At 41.3% G+C, this 23013-nt stretch overlaps 1 protein-coding gene across 6 annotated transcripts in view; it reads left to right on the forward strand.

The window, feature by feature from the left end:
* The window catches only part of ENPP2 (ectonucleotide pyrophosphatase/phosphodiesterase 2), a 60774-nt gene extending 51277 nt beyond the window's left edge, over positions 1–9497 (forward strand). For all 6 annotated transcript variants that reach the window (XM_080378357.1, XM_080378352.1, XM_080378353.1 and 3 more), the window contains 4 exons: positions 809–886; positions 3402–3534; positions 4196–4352; positions 8885–9497. In XM_080378357.1, coding sequence (XP_080234483.1) covers positions 809–886; positions 3402–3534; positions 4196–4352; positions 8885–9055 — 539 coding nt within the window. In that variant the 3' untranslated portion in view covers positions 9056–9497. The remainder of the gene's footprint in view (positions 1–808; positions 887–3401; positions 3535–4195; positions 4353–8884) is intronic.
* The last annotated feature ends 13516 nt before the right edge of the window (positions 9498–23013 follow it).

The raw sequence follows: 23013 nt of genomic DNA on the forward strand, positions 1-23013 counted from the left end.
CTTAGTTTAGTTCATAAAAATAAAAGGTGAATGAAGAATTGCACGGTGTAGGAGTACAAGCTATAAGGTAGTCTTCAAAAGCTGGCCCTTTAAAGACTGCAGATAGATGCCAACTTGTATGAACTGGGAATCTAGTCAGAGTTTTAAATTCAAACAGCAGTAAGATAAATGTATATTTAATTTATAAATCCAAATTAGACTCTCGCATAGTGTAAAAATATCTACTGTCCTATAGAAATAAAGCTAGTAGAAAACCGATGTAATTGTGTGTCCTGGATTCTCCTGATGCAGTTACGTTGGTTCCGTCTTCAAGCAATGATTCTCTAGGATTAGTAAATGTTCAAGGGACACAACTGTCTCACATTTATGAACTTCATTGCTCTGCTTTCCTTGCTCAGTGGCTGAAATATTTCTGATGGATTTTTGATATGGCATTACTGGTGCAAAGGCTTGCTCAGAGCTAGAAGACAATCCAATACTCCACTCTCTGGAAATTGTTTGCCTCTTTTGTAAAAGCCTGCAGAACAGCTCTGACTTTTAAGACTGCAAAAATAGATGAGCTAGAAAAATATTTCGAACTGATTGACAGTTGAAGAAAAGATAATAGCCCTACTTCCATGTTCAGATGTCACATTATAGTCAAATTTTATGCATATACTGTGCACTTCTGAATACAGTATTCAGATTGTTCTTTAGATTACACTATTCCCTTTGGTTAATCTCTGAATCCATTTTCCAAAACATTTTTATATTATTTGAATTTCTGATATTTCATCTTACTAATATATTTCTGTTCTATTGTTTTCAGAATTAAGTTCCTCTGCAGAAGCAAAATATGATGCTTTTCTAATAACAAATATAATTCCAATGTATCCTGCCTTCAAAAGTAAGTGCCCTTTCCATGGCTTTACTTCTCTTTCCCAACATGTTTGGCTTTTTTGGTTTGTTTGGTTGGTTTTTAACATGTGTGTTGGACTATGGAATGAATTGATGGGAGAAGTTTAGAACATGAAGTTCAGTTACCTGTAGCCAGCAGATAATACCTGTGGGCACTTGTATAGTTCTAGGTATGGGCAGGCAAAATACCACAAGGAAGGCTTAAGTTTTAAGAAAGATTTATTTTCCTCAGTGCTGGCTTAAGATAAGAGCACTTTTTGCTTTGTGCCACAATACTTCAGTTTGTGCAAAACCATTCAGATTTTGTCTGTAGCCCAAGCTAGTGCAGAACATACTTAGGCAACATTGTTTTTACTTCTCAACTGGAGCCACCTGGGAGTGTGCACTTAGCATATTGTTGTAGTTCAGGGGCAAGTGATTATTTTTTGGTTTTCTATCTGTGCCCTTAGAGGGAGACCAAACATATTTATTACCTATAAAGAAAAAGGAAGAGGAAACCAATTTATGGAAAATGAGGAATGACTTAAACCTGGCTGAAACTTACAGTGCTGCAGGGTTATAGTATTAACGTTTCTTTTGTCTGCACATCCCTTCTGTCTCTAGTACTGCCAAGAGGTAGGAAAACCATCAGACTATTCTGGTGGCATTTTTGGCTTGGCAGGAATTGAGAAGCCTTGGAAGAATCTCAAGAGCCTGTTCTTGTGAGATTTCCAATTCAGATTTTAGGCCAGAGAGGTTTGGATAAACATCAAAGCCTATGGGGAGGTTTTTTCTTTTTAACCAGAAGAGTGTTTTTAACTGAAAAGGCCTCTGAGTAGGACAAGTGGTGATGTTTGCTGGAAATTTGAGCAAAGGCACTTAACTGATTACAGAGTGCAAAATTATTGGGGATTTCCCACTCTCAAATCACTTCATAAAAATGCTCTTTATGCTAATGTTAGTCTAAGCAAATTAGCTGAGATGCTAATCACAGGAGAACAACCCACCACTAGCAGCTCATTTTGTCTAGCAGCGTTCCTCTTCATCACAAGTGTGTGAAGAATTCCCTGAGAACAAATGCTGGTACTGACATCGTTCTTGGGGAATTACGAACCACTACATGTGTGCAGGTTGCGATGCTAAGAGCTGATTATAAGCTTGTTATATGGAGCTTTTCCCACAACAAGGAAAATACGAGGTGGCAGTTTTATGCCATGCTGGCTTTGGTGGCAGTGCTGGCTGCAGAGGCACCCCCCCCACATGCACACTTTGTTGGTTTTTTAAATTCACTGTCTCATCCCATCCCCCCAGGCAGGAATACTGTATCTGTTTCCTATAGTGAGTCTGACTTAAGGAGCTGCAAGATAATGCCCCTGGGCTGGCAGTGCTGTCTTAACATGGGCTGCAGTGGGAACCTGAGTGGGGAGCTGATTCAGCTGGAAAACTCAAGGGGGGAGAAAAAAGCTTTCTTTGGGGGGCTATTTTTATTGTTAAGGCTGATGTATTGGAGGAGCAAGGAGCTGGGGGAGTGGTACTGCCAAGTGGCCGCCGCAGCTGAGGCTCTTATTAGAGCATCAGCTCAAGCAAGGGAGTGCATGTGGCGCTGAGCAGCCTCAGGACAAGGCATACTGGGGGGGCTCGCTGAGGCTGGCGTTGACATCAGTGCCCATCAACCGTGAACTTGATGGTCTGAGCTAGTAGGACAAAAGTTAAACTTCCAGGGGTCGGAGATATTTTGTTTGTTATTTTGTATTTGTCTGACACTTCTGTTAGTGTTAAAGTAAACGGAAAAAGAAGGAAAAGAATTATGTAACTGGAGATCCCAGTGTGTTTCCAGGCTCTGCAAGCATCTTGTTACCGTTGAGGAGGGCGTGGTGGGAGAAAGAATGCCATGCTCTTCCCAAAAGTTGCTGTAATGAAATGCCATGCCTCAATTTGGTCATCCTTGACAGCACTTAATTTAAAAGTTAGACATTTTGTAGCCAAGGAGAATTTAACTGGAAGACTATGACCTTTGTATTTCCCTTTCTTTTAAAATGTTTGGGTTTTGCTTTTAATCACCGTGCTGTTTCCTTTCTAGAATTAACCCACACACACAACTACAGCACCATTCCCTGTAACTAGATAAGAAAGACAAAGGAAGTGTTCACAGGGGCACCGAAAGCATGTGAATAGCTGTTTCTAGTGCTTGGTGAAGGAACAGCAGGCTGTCTGTGCAATGTCTATGGCAATGCCAGCCTGGGAGTGGTACTGTGTATTTCCTTTATCAGTGGTTGGGGTGAAAGAATCCACAGAGAACAAAGACGTGTGAATAGGCTTTATTGACCAAACTGAATGAAGCTGCAGTAAATCTGTAACGCTTAGTGTTTGATTTCCCCTACCATCGCTTGAATGATGTCCACTGGGTTTTTCTTTTGAGGGGGGAAAAACATTGTTTATAATCTTGAAGTGTTTTGACTTAATCAAATTTTGGTGTATTTTATTTTTTGTTGCATTTTTTTTATTTCCCCCCTCCTTCCCCACAGAGGTATGGAACTATTTCCAAAGGGTTTTGGTGAAGAGATATGCCACTGAACGAAATGGAGTCAATGTTATAAGTGGACCAATCTTTGACTATGACTATGATGGTTTACATGACACACCTGACAAAATAAAACAGTAAGATTTGGGGGGGGTTGTTTGGTTTTTTTGTTTGTGGTTTTTTGTTTGTTTGTTTAACTGGTTTGCTGTTGCTTCTGTTAATGATGGCTTTATCTTAAATGAGTCATTATCTGCACATTATTTGGTTTTTGGGAGAAGATATAATTTTCTCGCTCATTCTAAAATTATTGTTCCTCGAGACTGAATGCCCCTGTAAGTAGTACAATGGTAAAAATGAGGAAATGGCAATTCAGCTGGTAACTGTTCACCTTGGTTTGGAAATCAAGTGTTCATTCATCCTTAAGATGAAGTTGAATTATGTTCCAAATAACCTGTTTTCTCTAAAATTGTCTAGAACTTAAGAGTTGACAACTGGACACCAGAGAAAACCATAGCAGTACTGTTGAGTTAGATACTCATGTGTTTTGTTAATTCAGTAATGCTTTCTGTCTATGTCCCTGAACTGAAGAAGCCTTTCAGCACTGGTGTGAGGTATTTCTGTAGCACAGAAGACATGAGTTAATTGAATGCTCATTTTCAGATAGCGTTTAAGAATCAAACGCACTTCAGCAACATACATGTGGCCTCACACATAGCAAGGAAAGACCATGCTGTTTGTGTAACCTTCTTTCAAAAAAGTGTTATCCTTTGTGGATAAATGCTTGCTTTATTTCCCCAGGTTTGTGGAAGGCAGTGCCATCCCTGTTCCTACTCATTACTATGCCATCATAACCAGCTGCTTAGATTTCACTCAGCCAGCTGACAAGTGCGATGGACCACTTTCCGTTCTCTCATACATCCTTCCCCACCGGCCTGACAATGATGAGAGCTGCAACGTAAGTTCTGCTGCACTACTGTAATCCTGTGGTAAATATATCCCTGGGACATGTGAAACCCCCTTACTATTGGCCACTAGTGCTCAACTGATATCTTGAATGAAAGGACAGGATAGTGAGTCTGTTAAGTGTCACCTTCAACTCATTAGACAAAAGCACTCCTCCATGATATCAAAGAAAATATGAAACTATTACTGCACCTAAAATTGTCTGGAAGAACTGACATACAGTAGGTTGGAAGTAAACAACCTGTAAGCTTCTACCGTTCGGCAGACACTGTCAGTGTAACTTCAGAACAGAGCTGGGGGAGGTTGTGTGCATAGTCGTATTGTGCTGGCAGCCAGCCTGATGTTTTTATTGAGGTCTGTTTCCATATGCAGGTACAATACACTCTGTCTGCTGTGGCAGTCTGGGTGCATCTGATAGCACGATTACATCCAACCCACACAGTATTAAAACTATATGCTAAAACCTGCCAAGGGCAGAATGCCAGTTTGTGCTCTTTCCAGATGTTCTTGATTCAAGGGAAAAGTGTGGGTTCTTATTAACAGAGATGACCAGACACCCTCCTGGTTCCTTTCCTATCTTCCTTTAGGATGCAAGATCCTGTAGTGTAAGGGTCTTGGTGAAGTTCAAAGGCTTTGGTCTGGTCAGCTTCGCAGAAAGTAACGCACACTCGACAGCTGGTCGTGTGGCAGGAGAGCGGTCAGGTCCCCACGGGCTCTGATGCTCTGCAAGGACAGCAGTCCTCCCAGGCAGCTGTATTTAGGCTTGTCCTTCCGTCTGAACTTGTTCTCCCATTACACAACTGTGCGGATTCCTGCACACAGACGCTTCACTATAGGCTGCCAGGAGACCATTTCCTGAATGAACGCATTAATATTATGAATTTTGTATTGGCACAAAAAGTTAAGACTCCTGTTCCAGCTACAGGCAGAAACAGTCATTCCAACTCAGAAACAGTGTTCCAGGTGAATTGTGTACATTCTCATTCATCACACATCGCCTGCTTTCAGGTCCCTCTTTTTAAAACCACGCTTTTGGAGCAGTATCCCTCTCTTGAGCAGGTCTGGCTCCCCCTGTTTAGACTCTTAACTGCTTTGGGCAGAGATGTCTTCCACCAAAAGTCTCACAAAGTCCTACATACATTTTATCATGGTTTTTCTGCTTTCCTGTTAATTAAGATCCAGTTGGTGATCTGGAGGTTACTAATCTGGCAGTTCTTAGTGCCTCTGCCCTTGTATCTCTGCCCGTATGTACTTTTATGACAAAGTCAGGGTTTTTTCCCCTTCCTACATTTGCAGGTCATAGTCCTCTTAAACTGCTGTTTAGAATCAAACTATTTAGAATAATGGCCTCTTTTACTATTCAATTTCTTATGTTCCAACCCAGGCTTTTCTCTGTAGCTCATCCTATTTATGGTGAATGTGTTTACAGTTGTAGGAGGAACTTCAGCGCTACTATGAGGTCATAAGCAGATACTGGTCTATGCTTTTTAAATAGCAAAGAACCATTCCGAAAATGTAGCTCTTGAATGAGAATACAGTTAGGCAAAAGTCTGACATTCAAATACAGTGTTAGTCTTACTTCTGCACATGGTGTTCCATTTTATTTGTTCAAAGAAGTGATTGTGTAAAACCTCAGATGCTTCATGGATGAAATGCATGGGGTAAGGCAAGAATTTTTCTTCAACCTCTCCACAGCTTGCTTTTAAGATCTGAAGAAATATTAGCTTTCCCCCCACTCTGCTCTTGTTGCGCACACTTTCTTTCTCTTCACACAGCTGTTGGAGAGCACCACTACTCTTCTCATTTTAATTTGTTCCATTTCCAAACTGTGTTTATTCATGGTGAGGTTATACCCATTTATTCTTGTGTCAACATTTTTCTATGGCTTAAATAGCCCTTCACTAGGCTTCTTTGGGATTTACCCTAGTGATGATTTATGACGATTCTCAAGGCGTATACTTTCCTCTATTCATGGGAGACCCAGGATTTTTTTGCTGCTTTTGTAAGAAAGGATGAGCATTTTAGTAGCCACCTCATGCATCTGTTCCAGTCTGGGCTGGGGTATTTTCTTTCTGCCTTTCTTTCTGCCTTTCTTTCTGCCTTTCTTTCTGCCTTTCTTTCTGCCTTTCTTTCTGCCTTTCTTTCTGCCTTTCTTTCTGCCTTTCTTTCTGCCTTTCTTTCTGCCTTTCTTTCTGCCTTTCTTTCTGCCTTTCTTTCTGCCTTTCTTTCTGCCTTTCTTTCTGCCTTTCTTTCTGCCTTTCTTTCTGCCTTTCTTTCTGCCTTTCTTTCTGCCTTTCTTTCTGCCTTTCTTTCTGCCTTTCTTTCTGCCTTTCTTTCTGCCTTTCTTTCTGCCTTTCTTTCTGCCTTTCTTTCTGCCTTTCTTTCTGCCTTTCTTTCTGCCTTTCTTTCTGCCTTTCTTTCTGCCTTTCTTTCTTTTTTAATCTGGAACATGAATGAGATAAAGTACTCCAGCTGAGATCTCATTTTCTATTTCCCTACATGTTTTCAACTGGTATTTTTTTCCTTCTAAGACTCACTGTACTTATTGAGGTGAGACTAACCAGTACAGATGGAGAAAACTATCATTTAAAATGTAAATGTAATTTGTTTTTATGCAGTAATATAATATTATCTTAGCTGACCACTGTGTTTAATATCCTTGCTGCTGGACCTAAGGCTTCACAGGCCAGTTGAGGAATGGAAAAACTAAAACCTAGATATGGTGATTGATTTTCTGGGGTCCTGTAAATGCTGGTTTGCTGGACTTGGTTTAAACCAGCCTCGCAATCCTGTGATTTATTCATATTACAGAACTTTTGCAAACTCTTAGGAGTCCTTCTTGTATTCAAAAAAGTGAGCTTTGTAGCAGTTGGACTTCCCTCTGAGCTCTAAAATGCAGATTTCCTGCCCAGAAGGAAGGTTTGAAGACAACAAAAATGTCAGAGTGAGTGCATTTGCAGTAATGACGCTCTTGAGGCCTGTTTGCAGACTAGCAACCTGATCAGCCAAGGGTGAAGGCTGAGGAGCAGGCTTCCCGTGGCCATGTGCTGCCAGGTGGCATTCCTGGAGCACAGCACTGCAGGTGAAGGGGAACTGAGCAAGGCATACTCCTTTCTTTTCCATCTTAATTTGCATCTTTCTTTTCATGTTCCAGACCTGGTTTGGGGCCTCGGGTTGCTAGTGACATGGAGAACAAAGTCAGTTTAGAGCTGAAAATGTCCAAAACAGACAAATACTGACTGGGTCATGGATGTTTTCTTTAGAGCAGCCAGCTATGGTCTAGCTGGTACTTCGTGTCCTCTCTGTGCAAACGATCAGGCTCACCCTCGTGGCCTCTGGAGGGTGACCCACTGTGTGGTCTGTGCCACATCTACAGTGTTGGGTAGGCTCTGGCCTTGCTGAAGCTTAGTTTTGATTGGTGAGAGGATCACTTTGTAGGAAGACCTCACCGAGACAGTCAGGAAAAGGCTCATTTTCCAGAGTAAGCCCAGAAACAGATTGTGATCATCAAGGTTTCCGGGTCACACTCCTGGAGTCCAAATGCCCAGAGGTACAACCCTCCCTGCCTAACGTGCTTCCCCAGCACTGGTGTAGACGTGCCAGCCAGAGAGGCCAAAGGGGGAAAAGTCCTGTTTGCTCTGTCCTTTTCCCACGTCTGCTCTCCCACTGTGCAGTCCTTGGGGCTGGCTGCAATGCTCATGGGACATGTTGCTGGGCTGGTTAACATGCTCAAACAGCCAGTAACTGCAGTGTTTTGCAGGGCTGATTTTCTGATGTGTGATTGGGTGACATTAGTTTGTAGATGGCTGCAACATGTATGGGAGCTGGGATAAAGCATGTAGCAGGAACAGTCCCCTAAGAGAGATTACACCCATGCGACCTGACCCCGATCACTCTTGCAGCATCACCTTCCTGATTTTTTTTTTTTTTTTCCATATTGGGAAATGTTTAGTGAAAGTCTTTTTTCTATAAGTGAACAATATGTATGTTCTAACAACAGGATTTTACAGGTACCAACATAAACCATAGTCCCAACTGTGTAATGAATCATAATGGTCTCCTAAGAGAAAAGTGGAAAGATTAAAATAATACTGTGTTAGGTGGGGTGCTGGTCAGATTAAAATAATGTGTAAGCGTTCAGAGCTAAGCAGCCTGGAGTTTGGGCTTTGGTAATACACAACTGATTAATGTGGAGCTCTTTCTGTGAGATAAAAAATTATGTAGTGACCACTGGATCTTAGCAATGGCTGTTCTTCTGGAACACCTGCAACATGAGGCCAGCTTTTCCTAGATGACTATCCTCATTGCCTCAACCCTGTCCTAATATGGGTCCAAAATAAAACTGTAGGAATCATCTTGCATGTTAAGTTTCTAATCTATTTTCTTGGGAGTTGTTTACCTTAGTTGTTCTTAGGGCACAGAGATTCTTCAAATGGACCCAATGTTTAGAAAAGTTGCGTTTGCTTTTGGAGCTGACTTTTGACATGGCATGTTATAAAACTTTTTTTTTTCCTTACATTTCAGAGCTTGGAAGATGAATCAAAGTGGGTTGAAGATCTTCTTAAGATGCACACTGCACGTGTGCGTGACATCGAGCAGCTCACAAGCTTGGACTTCTTCCGAAAGACCAGTCGCAGCTACACAGAAATCCTCTCCCTAAAGACATACCTGCATACGTTTGAAAGTGAAATTTAGCTTTCTAACCTTACTCAGTGCATCCTTTTATCAACTGGTGTATATTTTTATATTGTTTTTATATTTATTAATTTGAAACCAGGACATTAAAAATATTAGTATTTTAATCCTGTATCAAATCTTAAATATTAAACCCTTGTGTCATTTGTTTTGTTTCTCTAATGTTTAATATAGGTATGTCTCTTGGTTTATTTAGTAGCGCTTGTAATACTGCAGCTTGAGTCCTTACTCAGAGCTTTTAAATGGTGCTGCAGGATTTGATATGTGCATCAAGGAAATACTAATTTCCCATGCTCCTTTACCACACTTGTAGTCCTGTACTGTGTATCAAAATACTGAACATGTAAAATTACATTCATTTACTGTTAACTATATGACAGACATATTTAAACCCTATAGACAAATAGCAACTTAAATATAATAAACCACACGTTCAGTTTTTTTTAATGTGTTCTGATTTCCTTTTACAGGGATATTCAGAGGGACTTGTGGGCAGCTGAGTGCTGCCAGATCTCTCTTATTCACCAGGCAGAACCCTCTCAAGAGCTTAGGTTTGCTGGTAAGAGGACTGCCAGGAGCCCAGGTGTCCTGCTCTGGTACTCAGCAGTGAGACCCTAAAGCAGATACCCACAGTAGTGATTACTGGTTAGGTTGTGCCTTAGGGGCATAGCTGGGAGAGGAGGTTTGTCAGTATCATAAGCTACCAGCGGTACTCCTTGATAAGGCCACTTGGCCCTGCTCTGGAGCTGTGGGGAGGATGCAAGGTGACAACATCTGCTATCACTAGTCGGGCTGTGTTACATCCCTTTTCCACCGATGCTGCTCTGGGCTGTTCCTGGGAATACCTGCCCCAATGTCCTTTGCCTTGCCTTTGAGGGAAAATGAGATAAGGCAGATGCTGAAGGAAGTGACATTGCTAAACACCCAACAGTGGGCTTTTAGCTGGGAGGAGAAAATCTGATCTTTGTCGTCTTGTTCTAGTGGCCAGGATCTGTGGAGTTTTCCCCTAATCTGAGTCTGAGGCTTAATGCCAGACGTTATTCTGAAAGGAACCCCCTTGGCCTGATTGCACCTGTGTAACTTCTGGTACCGTGAAGCCCATACAGTGCACATGATTTACAGCCATCACCTACCTGGTCAAGTGAGTCGAGTCTGTTGGTTACTGCTGTGCAGTCACAGTCTCATAATCCTGGCAAGTCCCTGCAAGTGACACTGATGCCACAGTCGTAGGCCAATGGAAGAGGCACTGTTGTATACTGGTATCTAGATAATGGCCTGATTTGGTTTGTACAGCTTTTACAGAAGGCATATGGTACGGACCATTAGCGTTAGTGTAGTTAGGTGATGTAAAAGATAAATTATTGTTCAGAATGCCTCTTGAGGCTGAACTTGCTAGTGACACCACTACAAAGCTGTTGTTTGGGGTTACAGATTGCCCTCTCCCTACCAAAGTGGTTTGTGTCTGTTTTCTCTTTGAGGATTGCAAGTGGTGGAGGGAAGTGGGGAGGGCTGGAAAGGATCTCGGCCATGTACGTAGACAAGTAGCCAGGTCTCCTAAGTAAAACTAATCTGGCAGAATTTAGCAACTTGCATCCCTGTAGCGTCCATCTAAGAGAAAGTAATAAACCAGAATAAATCATGTTAGCACTGATGTCTACTGGTCACAAGAACTTTGTCAAAATTTTATTATTCTAGGTGCCAAATTCTGTTTAGATTAGAAGAGAACAAAATTTGAATGCTTTAAAATCCCCCCAAAATGTTTGGATGGAAATGCTAGTAACTGCACAAAGCTCTGGGAAACATCCTATTCTTGCAACTTAAAATTTGTCTCTTGTGGTTGTCTGGTAGCACAGAAATATTTTTCTGTAAGCTTTTGGCAGGGCTTCCTGCCATGATAAACTTTACATTCTTACATGTGCTACAAAGGGTATTTCCTCTGGATTTAAAACAGTTTTCAGTTAAGACCCTAATTCCTTCAACACCAGCTTTAGGGATGAATTAATGTGGTTGTTCATAAACTAAACTTGAGACCACCACTACTGTTTTGCTTTGACATTCATCTGTTGGTTTGTTTGTTTGTTTTAATTAAATGTAACAAATGATGTAATTATTTTATTTTCTCCCAAAATAACATGACATTTATACCGAAGGAACATTTAAGTTCTGAAAGATACTCTTCTTGTGTTTAGAGAAGTTTGCTTTCAAAATACAGTTAGTGATGACTGTTGGGTGAGATGGTTTAACTCTCTGTTTCACTAAAGAATGTTGGTTAGTGTGTAGGGAAGTATGATTTTTTTACTCAGTTGCTTACTGTGAGAGTAAATACTAGTAAACTACTTCTCTTCAGCCCTTGGCCCTGTGCTCTTGTATGGTTTTGCTGTTTTATTTTACCATGTTGGCAGAAGTAGCTGTGCTGGGGAATGTTTTTGGTGACTTCTGTAAATTGCATGAGGTTTTTTTTCCTGTTGAAAGATGCCCTATTGACACAAAAGCTCCAGCGCTAAGTGAAAGCCTTGCAAATCCCTCTAAGCAACATGAGCTCTGCAGGAACAACAGTCATTTTAAAGGAAACTTGTAATTTCCCTTTGGTGCTCATCAGAGTGAGTGTTAGCTTAGGCCAGCGTGTAGGAAGGAACCCCTCTGCTTTCCATTCCTGTTAGACCATTTTGAAAGTACCACTTGCTTCTGTTACATGTTTCCTTTTTTTCTATATTTCTCTGGCTTCTGCAAGAGGTCCATTGAGGAGAACAAGGACTGAATTTTTCTGTTGAGCAAACACAAGTTTTGAGGGTTTGGGTAATTACTGTTTGCAATTGGTGATGTAAATTTGAAGTATGTTTAATGAGTTAGAGGCAGTTCAGTTGAGCAATTGTCAAGGCAACAAAAGCTGTAGGTGTCCTGCACACCTGATGAAGTCCTTTTGCTCTGGGAAAAATCCTCTAGAGGTAGTTATGCAACTGGGATATCATTGCTACAGAAAACTGTTACTTTTTTTAACCCCTTTTTCACAGTCACATATCCTTAATATATAAGCACGGAAGGCAGGTCAAGTAACCAAACCAACAGCACAGTTATGATGGCAAAATTATAGCAAAAGTCACCACCCTATACTGGTAGTACTGGCATACTTAATTATTACTGATTATATTCTGTCCTGGTCAGCTAACAGCTTGATTAGATTGATACTTTCTGCTTGCTGCTACTTCCCTGTTCCTTGTTTCCAGCCTTTAGCCCCTTTATGGTGTTACGTGCAGCATTCAACAGTTTCCGCGCTTGCCCGGTCACTGGTACTGTTTTGGTAACATCAGATCAGTTTGCACTTTCAGCTCCAGATGAGCAACAGAATCAAAAAATATAATTGTCAGGTCTGTGCTGTCTTGTGAAGGTTTTCCAGTATTCACAGGGAAATCGTGTAGAGTAGATTTAAATCCCTATGTTTAATTAGGTTGGTCTTGCTTTGTTCCTGGAGGCTGCTCCAAAACAATTCTGCCATAGTCCCCAGCTTCTCAGTGCTTTATATGCAAAGAGTCAGCTGATTGTGCAAAGATTTTAACAAATGGAAACATGAATTTCTTGTAGGAGAGGCAAGAACACAAAAGCAGTGGTAAGAAGGTAAGAGAGGAAGTTTCCTCTTCAGGAGACAGAACAGGTTGAAGGTCTAGAAGATGCTGCCAGAAGGGAACTGGGGCTGGAGAAGATTTATTTGGCAGGTTTATGAAGTCCCTGATCCCCCTGCATCTGGCTTCTTCCGATAGATCAGTCCTTCATGTACAACAGATGAAATAGCTCCTTAATTCCTGCACACAGCCAGAAAGCAGAAAACTCAGGAAATTTGGAGGAGTTCCCTCTGAAGGTGTTGCTAGCTGCAGGAGCAGTGTGAACTCTGGAAGTGCTGCAGCCTGTACAGTGACAACAGAGTGCTGAAGCTGACTTGGAAAAGATACATTTCTAGCAGCTGGAGCTGACATTCTAGCAGTCCTTCCCTTCAGTCTCACGTCCACTTCAGACATCTTTAATTAACTTTAAATTTGCACTACAGAGATATGCAGCTTACCTCGGCTGTTCTCTGCAGGGAGACAGAGGAGATACTGCTTGTGGTGCAATTGAGAAAATTGCCACCCACCCACTTCTATTTATTTATTTATTTTAACTGCAAGCCCGCTACCCACAGGGGGCAAAAGCACTTCCTCTTGCTTGTAAGGGAGATGGGAGAAAACCAGGCTTTCCCAGACCAAAGGAGTGCGTGGGTGTTGCGGACCTGCCACCTCCCCTCCACTCCAGTACGGTGCTCATCCAACAAGTTTGCTGTTCTGGCACAAAGAGACAAATGAAACTTCTCAGCCTTCCTGGGAGGTGGCTGTTATCACAGGTATGGATGAAATTGTGGTATAGAGAGGTTAAACTTTATGTTTAAGGACATGGATACTAAGTAAGATGAGTAAAGGTGCTCACAGAACTCCTGCATTGGGTTTAATATGTGGTATTTTAAAATAATTTCTGATAGTGCTTCCACTACACAGAGTAAGTTTTCTAAAGTAGAAACCTCAGAATTGTGTGGCTGCAATAAAATTTTAATAGAGGGCTATAGAAACAAAATGCCCTTTGGGGATAGTAGATCATGCTGAATTAGTTTTCTATCAATCCCATCCATCAAAATGGTTGTGACAGGCCTGGTTCCTTACCAGTCTTCCCTTTTCTCCAGAGGGATGCTACGGTATCTGTCTATCTATCCTGTCTGTAGTCCTAGTCCAGCTCAGTTTTGTGACTAGTTTCCATTTCCCTTGCTGCAGTCCCAGACAACTGTTGCACTTGACCTGAGACACACCGTACAGTCATGGTAATACAAGTATGCTCTGATCAGGTTAGACCAGCCAGCAAATGATTAGTACTGTGTTCACTGTACATCTTCCAAGTGGGGCCATATGTGTTTGAAATGTTTAAAGTTCAGCCCTTGTTCAAGACAGGAGGAAAAAAAGGCATTTTAAACATTGTGGAAAAATACCTAATCTTGTTTCTTTGCACTTGTTGTGTAAATAAAAGATAAGAGCAGTATTTCCAAGGTGACTGCAAACAGCCCATTACTACAGAGTACAAGCTAACATTTACTAAAATGTATGTTGACATAAAAAGCAGCATTGCTGCAGTCGGCTGCAGTAAACAAAACCACAAGTTTCTTTGCCTTTACAAGTCAAAAGTTTGGGATGTAACACACTCAAACAAAAAAATCCCTGCCCTGCTATAGCATCCACAGTATGTGCACAGTTGTTCTGGAGCCTTACCTTACCTGTTCTTTTCTAAATACGGTAGGGAAAGGCAGATGGATGTCACCCTGGTTTCATCTGCAGGTTTCACCGCAGAGAGATCAGCAGGCAAAGAAGTTAGTAGTTGTGGATTAGCACTTCTGTAACTGATTGACCTTAAAACTGGAATTTACTAGAAAAGAAGTGGGATTATTTGTCATCATAAACCCTTAACGGAAAAGGATGAAATCCCAGAAAAACATCCCCTGAAGAGGAAGTTTTCTGTTTCCTGACTGTGTGCAGAATGTTGGGAGTTATTTCATCTGTTCTGTGTGAAGGCCTGAACTATCAGAAGAGGCTGGATGCAGAGGGAACAGGGACTTCATAAACCTGCCAAATAATTCTGCTCCATTTCTCTTCTGGCAGCATCTTCCGGACCTTCAACCTGTCCAGCCTTTTCTGTCTCCTGAAGTGAGAAACTTTCTCTCTTATCTCCTTATCACAGGCGCTTTTTTTTTTTTTTCCTTCTTTCTGGCTTCCCTGTTTTATTTCAGCTTTGATCTGGTCATCATCTGCAAATACCTTTAGTGTTAGCCTAGCTGGCACAATTTCTGTGCACATACATATCTCTACAGGGTGCACAGCCACCTGCTCTTTCAATGCTGAGCTCTGCAAGGTCTTACACACTCCTCCTGCAGAATAGAAGATGTGGAAGATCCTGATACATTCCTAGTTTCTTCTCTAGTACAGTTAAATCCCCAGGGCCAGTTTTTTTTCAGGTAAAAACCCTCTTCAGAGTATTTAAGGTGGTGACCTTTACCTATATGTATGGCTTTGTATGGATGCATTTAATGTCACTGAGGGTAGGACGTCAAAGATCTGATGAATCAACCAGAAATTCTCCATACAAGCCATGGCTGACTAGACCATTACTAACAACTGAGAAAATTAACTATCAGTAATATATTTTTTCCTCTGGGACTGGAAAGTTCAGACTCAATCCAGGCACATCAGAGGTCAGTATCTTTCTCAGCATTGACTTCAGTGGGGAGAGTGGGAGGCCACGTCCTCTGCCCATCTATCCATTCTCATCTAACAAAGTCCCTAGGACTTGGTGATGGCTGTGATTTCACCTGCTCTCTTCCTGCTGCACATTGTCATTTATACTTTTAGTCTTTTCCATGTTTCTAGCTGGTTGTTGGGATGTGTTTTGGGGTGCATGGGCATGATGTGCTGGAACAACAGCAATTGTGCACTCCTCTTCCTCCTATATTGTACAACCACATGAACAGCTGTCCCTACCCACCTCACTTAGATGCTCATCTGCCTTGACCACCACTGCCTCCCCATGCCCAAGGCCCCATGGCTGAACTCAGGGTCTGTAGTTCGATTACTGGCCACATCTGCAGAGTCTAGTGAAAAAGACAGTAGGAACAAGGTCACAGATGATGTGTTACCTTCTGGACAGCTGTATCTAAGCTGTGTGGGCTGCAGCCTGGTCAAATATTGCCAGTCTTTTCCCATGTGAGAAAAATTGAATCCCCAAACATTATTCCCTAGCAAAAACTCCTTTAATTTCAAAGGTTCTCCTTACTGGTAACACCAGAAGAAACACTGCTGCTTTAGGAATCTTAACACCTGACATTTTAATAATCATTATTTTATGGCAGTAGAGAAAAAGAAGTTTGCAGAAAAATACTTCCTTTTATTTCTATGTTTTGTAGGAGACAAAAGCCATTACATGTAGTGTGCTCAGCTGGCCTAGCAGGCGCCCAGTCTGAGCTAAGGATGCATCTCCATGGCTTTCATCTTCCATGTCTCATAATCTATTTCTAGCCTTTCTCAAAAGGTTTCCATGTGCATTCATGAAACCTGGGAGCCCTCCTGTGGTCAAAATCATGAGCTATTATTCTGGTTGTTACCCCAAATCTGATGTAATCAATCCAGTTTTAAACTTTATCCTTGGAGTGTTCATTGATAAAAGTTTCAATCAATTAAAAAAAAAAAGTTTCTGGGGTCTCTGGGGTGGTGACCACATTCACCTCACTCTTCTTGGCCATTATTTGATGCTGTCCACATCTCTTTTTCAAGGTCAGGGCACTGCCTGGCAATCTGCCCTCATCTTTCTTACCTCCATACCCTTTCCCCCCTCTTTGCTGTCCTTCATAGGCTGCTGGAATGCTCTGATCTAGCCAGATTCTCATCACCAGTCTGTCTAAGGACCATTCAGTTCTGGATTAAATAATGTAATTAACATAAATTCTATGTTTACTGTCTCATTGTCTTCCAAGTTGGAGAGGTATGTGATTCAGAGAGCTTTGATGTGCTTAATTTTAACGTTGTACTGTAGTTGGAGAAAAGGTTTTATGTTTCCTCGGGGACCTAATTTTGTTGTCTATGTCCAGCCCCATAGGAAAATTCTGTTTCCACATGGGCTTTTTGACAGTGTTTCATTGTACACAAGAAGCAAAACTGTCAGTTATCTGGAGCAGATTTGAGGGAGTAGGAAAGGATGAGGAGAAAATGAGGAATGGCAAGAAGAGTAATAGCTGCTTTGCTTTTGCCTTTAACGGGGCTGATGCTGTATGTTTCTTCCCTGATGTATAACTAAAGAGGCGGACAGCCACACAGTTGTGCTATCTAACAGCCATGACAGCCATGGCTGTTTATGGTCTGCATTGCAGATTGCAGGATGGTCTCTGTTGGATGTGTTGGATTTGCTACACAGAGGACTAGGAGAAGTCTGAGGTCCTCAGCTCTTCCCAGTACCCTCTCTGCCCTGGAATTCTTAACAGCAGATGGTAAATGAGGTTAAATACTTCAAGGCTTGTCATTTGTAACATAATACAGCTCATACCACAAGGGCTTGAAAAAGGTTTGAAGCTTCTAGCTTGTATGACTGTTACAATATTTGAAGATAAGGAGGAGCATGGGAAATCCCACCCAAGATTCCAGCATCAAGTATGAATTGAGTAGGTCTCACAAGGCTAGCCTTGTGATGGGGCAGAGTTTAGAGCTCTGCTTGTATTATCCTGACAGAGAAAGAAGTACCCAAAAATCCATAGTCTTAGAGGCTGCACTTCTGAATTTCACCCAAAAGAATGCAGAAATACTTTTAGTATCGAGACTTTTTCAGGCCGCTTCATCCCAACTTCACACTGAAGGCAGCTGCTCTAGGAAACCACTAGTAAGAACTGCAACAAGTTGTAGCTCTGGTGGAGTTAAGCTGTTGGCCTCACTGCTCTAACTGGAAGCTAGATCCAGAAGGGTAATGATAAAAAATTACAAGCCTAAATGTGCTCGTGGTCAGATTATATCTTCTTATCCCTTTTGTGTCAACATCATTCTTATCTTAACAAGCTCGCCTTCCTCACTGGTATTTAAATAATCCACCCAGTCCTTCCCAAAATATTTTCTTTCTTTTTTTTTTAAGCTACAGGCACATCCCTTCTGAATAAGAAAAGAAACTGTTGCAACTGATTCCTGGAAAAGAAGCTTGTTTAATATTTATATTTATTTTATGGAATTAGATTTATGGGAGTACATAACTACATTTTATGCCCTGGGTACCTTTGCTTAATTCTAGTTTTACAATATGAATGTCATAGACAGGATTGTGTTTTCCATTCTTATAATTAAATGTACAGCAGCAAATAGAGCTTGCACAAAGATAAATCTCTAGCAGCCACGTAGTCCATCCCCACATAATTTAGTGTTGGGTTTTGCCTAAGGATATGTTCTTGTGGGACTTTCTGGAATGGTTTAACAAGTTACCACCTCCAGTAGAAGGTTAAATTTCTTGGCGTTGCAGAAGCAGATTGTGTGATGTTCTTGGGCTTTGGACACGGACTCTTTCAGCTGCACTGAGCTGGCTGAAGAAATTATTGCCTCCTCTCCCTGCAAGGGTTTTTGTTTCTTCACTGCCTGCAGAATTACTCCCCACTAACTCACTCCAGCTGGAGTATCAGATTATTTCACTGAACAGTTTAAAAGGTAGAGATCTACTCATGTGGCTCATTTTACTTGGAAATGGGTTAGGAAGCAACATAGGATATACCTAGTTAGATAACCAAAAAGAGTGGTAAATAGTGATGGAGGGACCAAGTTGATCTAGAGGGGACTAGATATTTTCATCTGAGACAGCTGGAATTAGGAAAAATGATCCTTCACAGCCCTTGTCTGCTTCAGACACAAAGCAGCCTGATTATTTTAAATCACCTTTACCAATGGTTCAAACTAATCCAGTTACCCATGTTGGTGCAGGCGTGTCCAGTAGCGCTGTGAGGCAGCTGAGCCTGTTAAACAAGGCATCGCTGCCTGACGGTATGGCCTTAACAACCTTGAGCTTTCGCGTGCTCTCAGCTCAGCCCATCTCCTGGCCCTTCATCCTGGGGCTGCTCTTGAAAGCAGTGACTGGAGGCTCAGCAGAGGGACTTTCAGGTCTGGTCCTCGTGAAACATAAAAATGAGTATGTCTGGAGGGTATAGGCACCTATCAACGGGTACATGTCCTTAGCTGCAGTAGGGCCGAGTTAAGCGGGTTTTTTTGCTATGCTTTCTTCTAACGAGCTACGTCCCTGCTCATTGCAGGGGAACTAGATGACCTTTAAAGGTCCCTTCCAACCCAAACACTTCTATGTTTCTGTCTTTTGCTTAAAAGAACTTCAGTCCAAAGCATGAGGACTTTGCATGTTCTGAGGTCATTATTTTACAGTGTTTTAAGGCGGTTGCCTGACTACCTATTTGCTCAATTAGCCACATGATTTTTAATGGTGCTGGCTGTTTCCTTTGACTACAGTTGGGTTCCTTATTTGCTCATAAGCCCTGGAAATAAGGCCCTGACTTTGCTGAACTCTCTGTTCAGCAAAGAATTTCAAGAGCTATGTAATTTGAGGTATGTGTTAGTATTTGATGCAACTGCTGGGAATACTCTCTGTGTGAAAAACACTCCTTTCCGGAGTGCCAAGTGTTTCTGGCCTGGTAATATCATCACGCCATCTGTGTGATCTTCTCCTTTCGGCAACTTTCATCTCTGTGGGCCTGTTTCAACCCATATAACCATTGGGTAAAGGTCTGAAAAATCTGGGTCCAGCAGCTGTCATAAACATGACAGATGGTCCACCCAGTGCTCTCCTTGGGAGAGGGCCTTTATATGCCCCTTTTTCCAAAAGAAAACCACCAGCCATGAGGAGAGGTGGGTCTGATAGGATGCAATTTTAGCCTCTTCCACTGAACAAGACACTATTAATGGAAAACCCTTGTTAGATGATCTTATTCTTGCCTGTGTAAATGTTCCTGCAGTGTGTTTCACTTCAAATGACCCAGGGGCTGTGGTTTAACTGCTTCACTGGCAGTCTGTTCCCATTCCCCACAGGCCTCCTTCTTGGGACTTTTTTCTGGTGCCCAAGAATTTCTTCAGTGTTTCACACCTTGCTTCCAGCTGAAGATACTCTCACTGAACCCTCAGAAGTCCCTTTTAGGCCATGCCATTTTTTCTGTTCACTTTTTAATCTTTTCAGTGGGCGTATTTGAAAGGCTGAAACAACAAAAGAAGCGATTTCTGCAGCACTTCTCTGCCAGTCAGTGTATGTCTTCAAAATGTGGTTAACCCTTGAATGAAAATGCTCCTGTTATTATCTGATTCATCTGCATTTTCTTTGATACCCTCTATTTGCAATGTAAAGAGTAGTATTTCCCTCTGAAAGGTGCTTAATCTCTTTCTGCCTTTCATCCTGGTCTTATGCTGAATAATCTTTAGGTCACAGCTCTCCACTGTGAATTATTTTTGTCCTCCCTGCCCAGGCAGACCATTGCCAAGCCATTTACTGATAACATTTATTAACAGAACAAGGAGATTAGTATTACATTGGGTCCTACACACGGTTAAAATTCGGGATCCTCCTGGTCACCCAAGCTGTACAAATCAGTAAATGTGTAAGTGTAAAACACTTTCAAGAAGTTCCTTTCCAAGCAGAAAGAATTTCAATGTTCCAGGTCTTTCTAGGAAAGACGAATATTTAATCTCACACAGTATAATTTTTTGTAAAACTAGATGGATGCTGACTGTTACAGCAAAATAGGTCAAATCACGTTAAACAACAGTTCCTTCTTTCTGGCCTGGCCAGTTACTCAAACCCCTGGAGTCTCAAAGGCTGGTTAAGTTAAGAGGAAGAACCATTAAGGTCATTCCTCTGATACTGTTTATTTCCAGGGCAGTCTCCTATAATTTAGCCTGGGTTTTGAGAAGATGGATGCAGTGAGGGACATCCTGTCTGTGGCACACCCAGAGCCTACCTGGGACTCCTGGATGCTCTGAACATGCTGAGGCCATCAGTGCAGCACCCCGGTACATCCCAGGGCCCTAGACCAGATGCACAGGATGAGCATGGTGCACATACCATCTGCTGGGACCAGAGCTGCATCCAGAGTCTCTGAAAGCCATGACTGAGAGGCAGCAGTGACCAAGTCTTCAATATGGAAGCTGCCTGGACAAACTTCCCAGCTGGAAAAAGAAGAGGCGCTGCAGGAAACACGGCCTTAAAGTAGCTCTAATTAAACTGAAATTTTTTTTTAAAAAATCATCTAGATAAAGCAGGATGCTAGCAAAGGAAAAAAACTTTTCTCAGTGTCTCTACTCTTTCCTAACTCTTCTGTATAGACACCTACCCCTTTGCAGAACAACAACTGGGCAAAACACAGGGGTACTGTACAGCAAATAAGTTGTACGGTGCGACTGCCTTGGCTTTAAGCATATGCCTGTAATTGGAATGTGGATTCAATCAGTCATATCAAATCTGGGTCAGTGTGTAATCCAGCAGGATACTTAAGTGTGTGCTTAGCTCACATCTGTATACTTAAATCCCTCTGATTTTTGAGGCACTTGAACATCTGTTTAAAGCTGTAAAGCATTTTTCTATATTGGCTTTTATTTTGGGGGAGAAGTACATGGGGGTGTTGGAAAAAAATATTTCTGAACAGCGAATCCTTTCACATCTTTTGGCTTGCCTACTGTGTCTGCCTTCCCCTTTGTAAAGCAGAGTAATAATCTCAGGTACGTTTTCTAGAGTGCTGTGAGGATTAGACAAGTGCTGCACTGCAAATTTTAAGTGTAGAATGCTATGTCCTACTGCAGTCCCCAGACCTGACTGAAGTCTGCTCAAGGATAATTCTTGTTACTGTGGTAATAGGAGGCTTTGTATTAAAATACATTTCATCTCTTACACCATGAATTATATAGGACTGAACTCTTCAACATAGTGATACCAGCTGCGACTGTGATTCATGCTCCCTTTGGAAAGAAATCAGTTTTCAGTTTTCCAAGACTGTCTTAACCATGTCCTTGGCAAATCGCTCAATCATTACTCCAGTTCCTAACCTGAACTAAAAATAATGTAGATTGATTTTCCAGAAATGGTAATGTATGATTGAAATCAACCTTGATCTTTGTAAGTATTATGCCTGTCATCTACAAATTATATGTATTTATTACTTGTCCATTGCATTTCTGTATAACTTCTGAATGCTGGCATAGTAATTGTTTGCTCTGTTAGCCTAAGCTTATTCCAAGGGTTTAGGGGGCTTCTTGTTTATTTTGTTGTTCTTTAAGTATGCTGAACTGCAGTAAAGTCTTATATTCATTGATTATGCAAAATAGCATATAAAATTAAATGAGAGAATAATTACGTATCTCTAAGAGTGTCTGCAAAACAGCAGTGATTAAAAGGCTGATTAGTGTGCAGTGAGCTTAGTATTTCATGGCCTACCAGCTAACGAGCTTTCAATAAAAACAAACAAAGCAAGCAATCTTTGTCTGTTGATGAGATATTTGGTATTATGTATTATTAAACAATGTAAAAATTGCCTTTTCTTTTAGTAAAATAAAGTGCCTTGGCCTGAGATTGTCTGGGAAGTTGGGAAAACTGTTTCTGCAAAGTTTGGAGGGAGGGAGGAGAAGACAAAACAGATTTTTGCATTTTGACTGTTATCTTGATATGGAATGTTGACAACCCTGTAGTGTTTGTGCTGGTGCTGGTTTAGCCCACAAGTTTCAAAGCTTAATAAAGAATCTCTTCAACGCTTCTAAAAACAGACTTAACTTGCAAATGCCTTTCAAAATGGGGTTTTCCCCTGTATTTTTAAGTGGTGCATTCATCTCAACTGATTTCTTCTCAGCGTAGATGAAACTTTAAATGTTGAACCATGGAAGATTTGTAAGTACTTAATGCTCAAAATAATCTTTAAATGTAGAATTAAAACCTCTATTTACAATGAGATAAAAGATAGATGTGCAACAGGTACTAAAGTTGCAAAATGTTAAGTAGCATTTAGGCCAAAGATATAAATATCGAGCTAGCATCTTTTCATATACCAATTAACTTGTTTTACATATACAGCTCAGTCTATTTTTGACCAGTTGTGTTAACTCTGTTCAAGTATATTTGTAATAAAAAAGCTAACACGTTGAGAAAAAGATGACCTCAAACCATGAAAAACAAGTAGCAGCTCACGGTTTTTTTTCTTAGTGGGGAGGCTCAAATGAAGACCAATTTTTTTCCTCAGGTTAAAAGATTAATTCAGAACACAAAAATCCTTGGTTTTTTTCTAAACTTTTTAGTAGAGCAAGTCTCCCAGCTAAAATTTGCTTAAGCAATGCAGGGCATAATTTAAGGTAGTAAATTCTCATTGAGCAATGTTCCTTAAATAACTGCTGGAGTGAGAG

This window comes from Falco punctatus (assembly GCF_963210335.1).
Source record: "Falco punctatus genome assembly, chromosome: 3".
Classification (NCBI taxonomy): Eukaryota; Metazoa; Chordata; class Aves; order Falconiformes; family Falconidae; genus Falco; species Falco punctatus.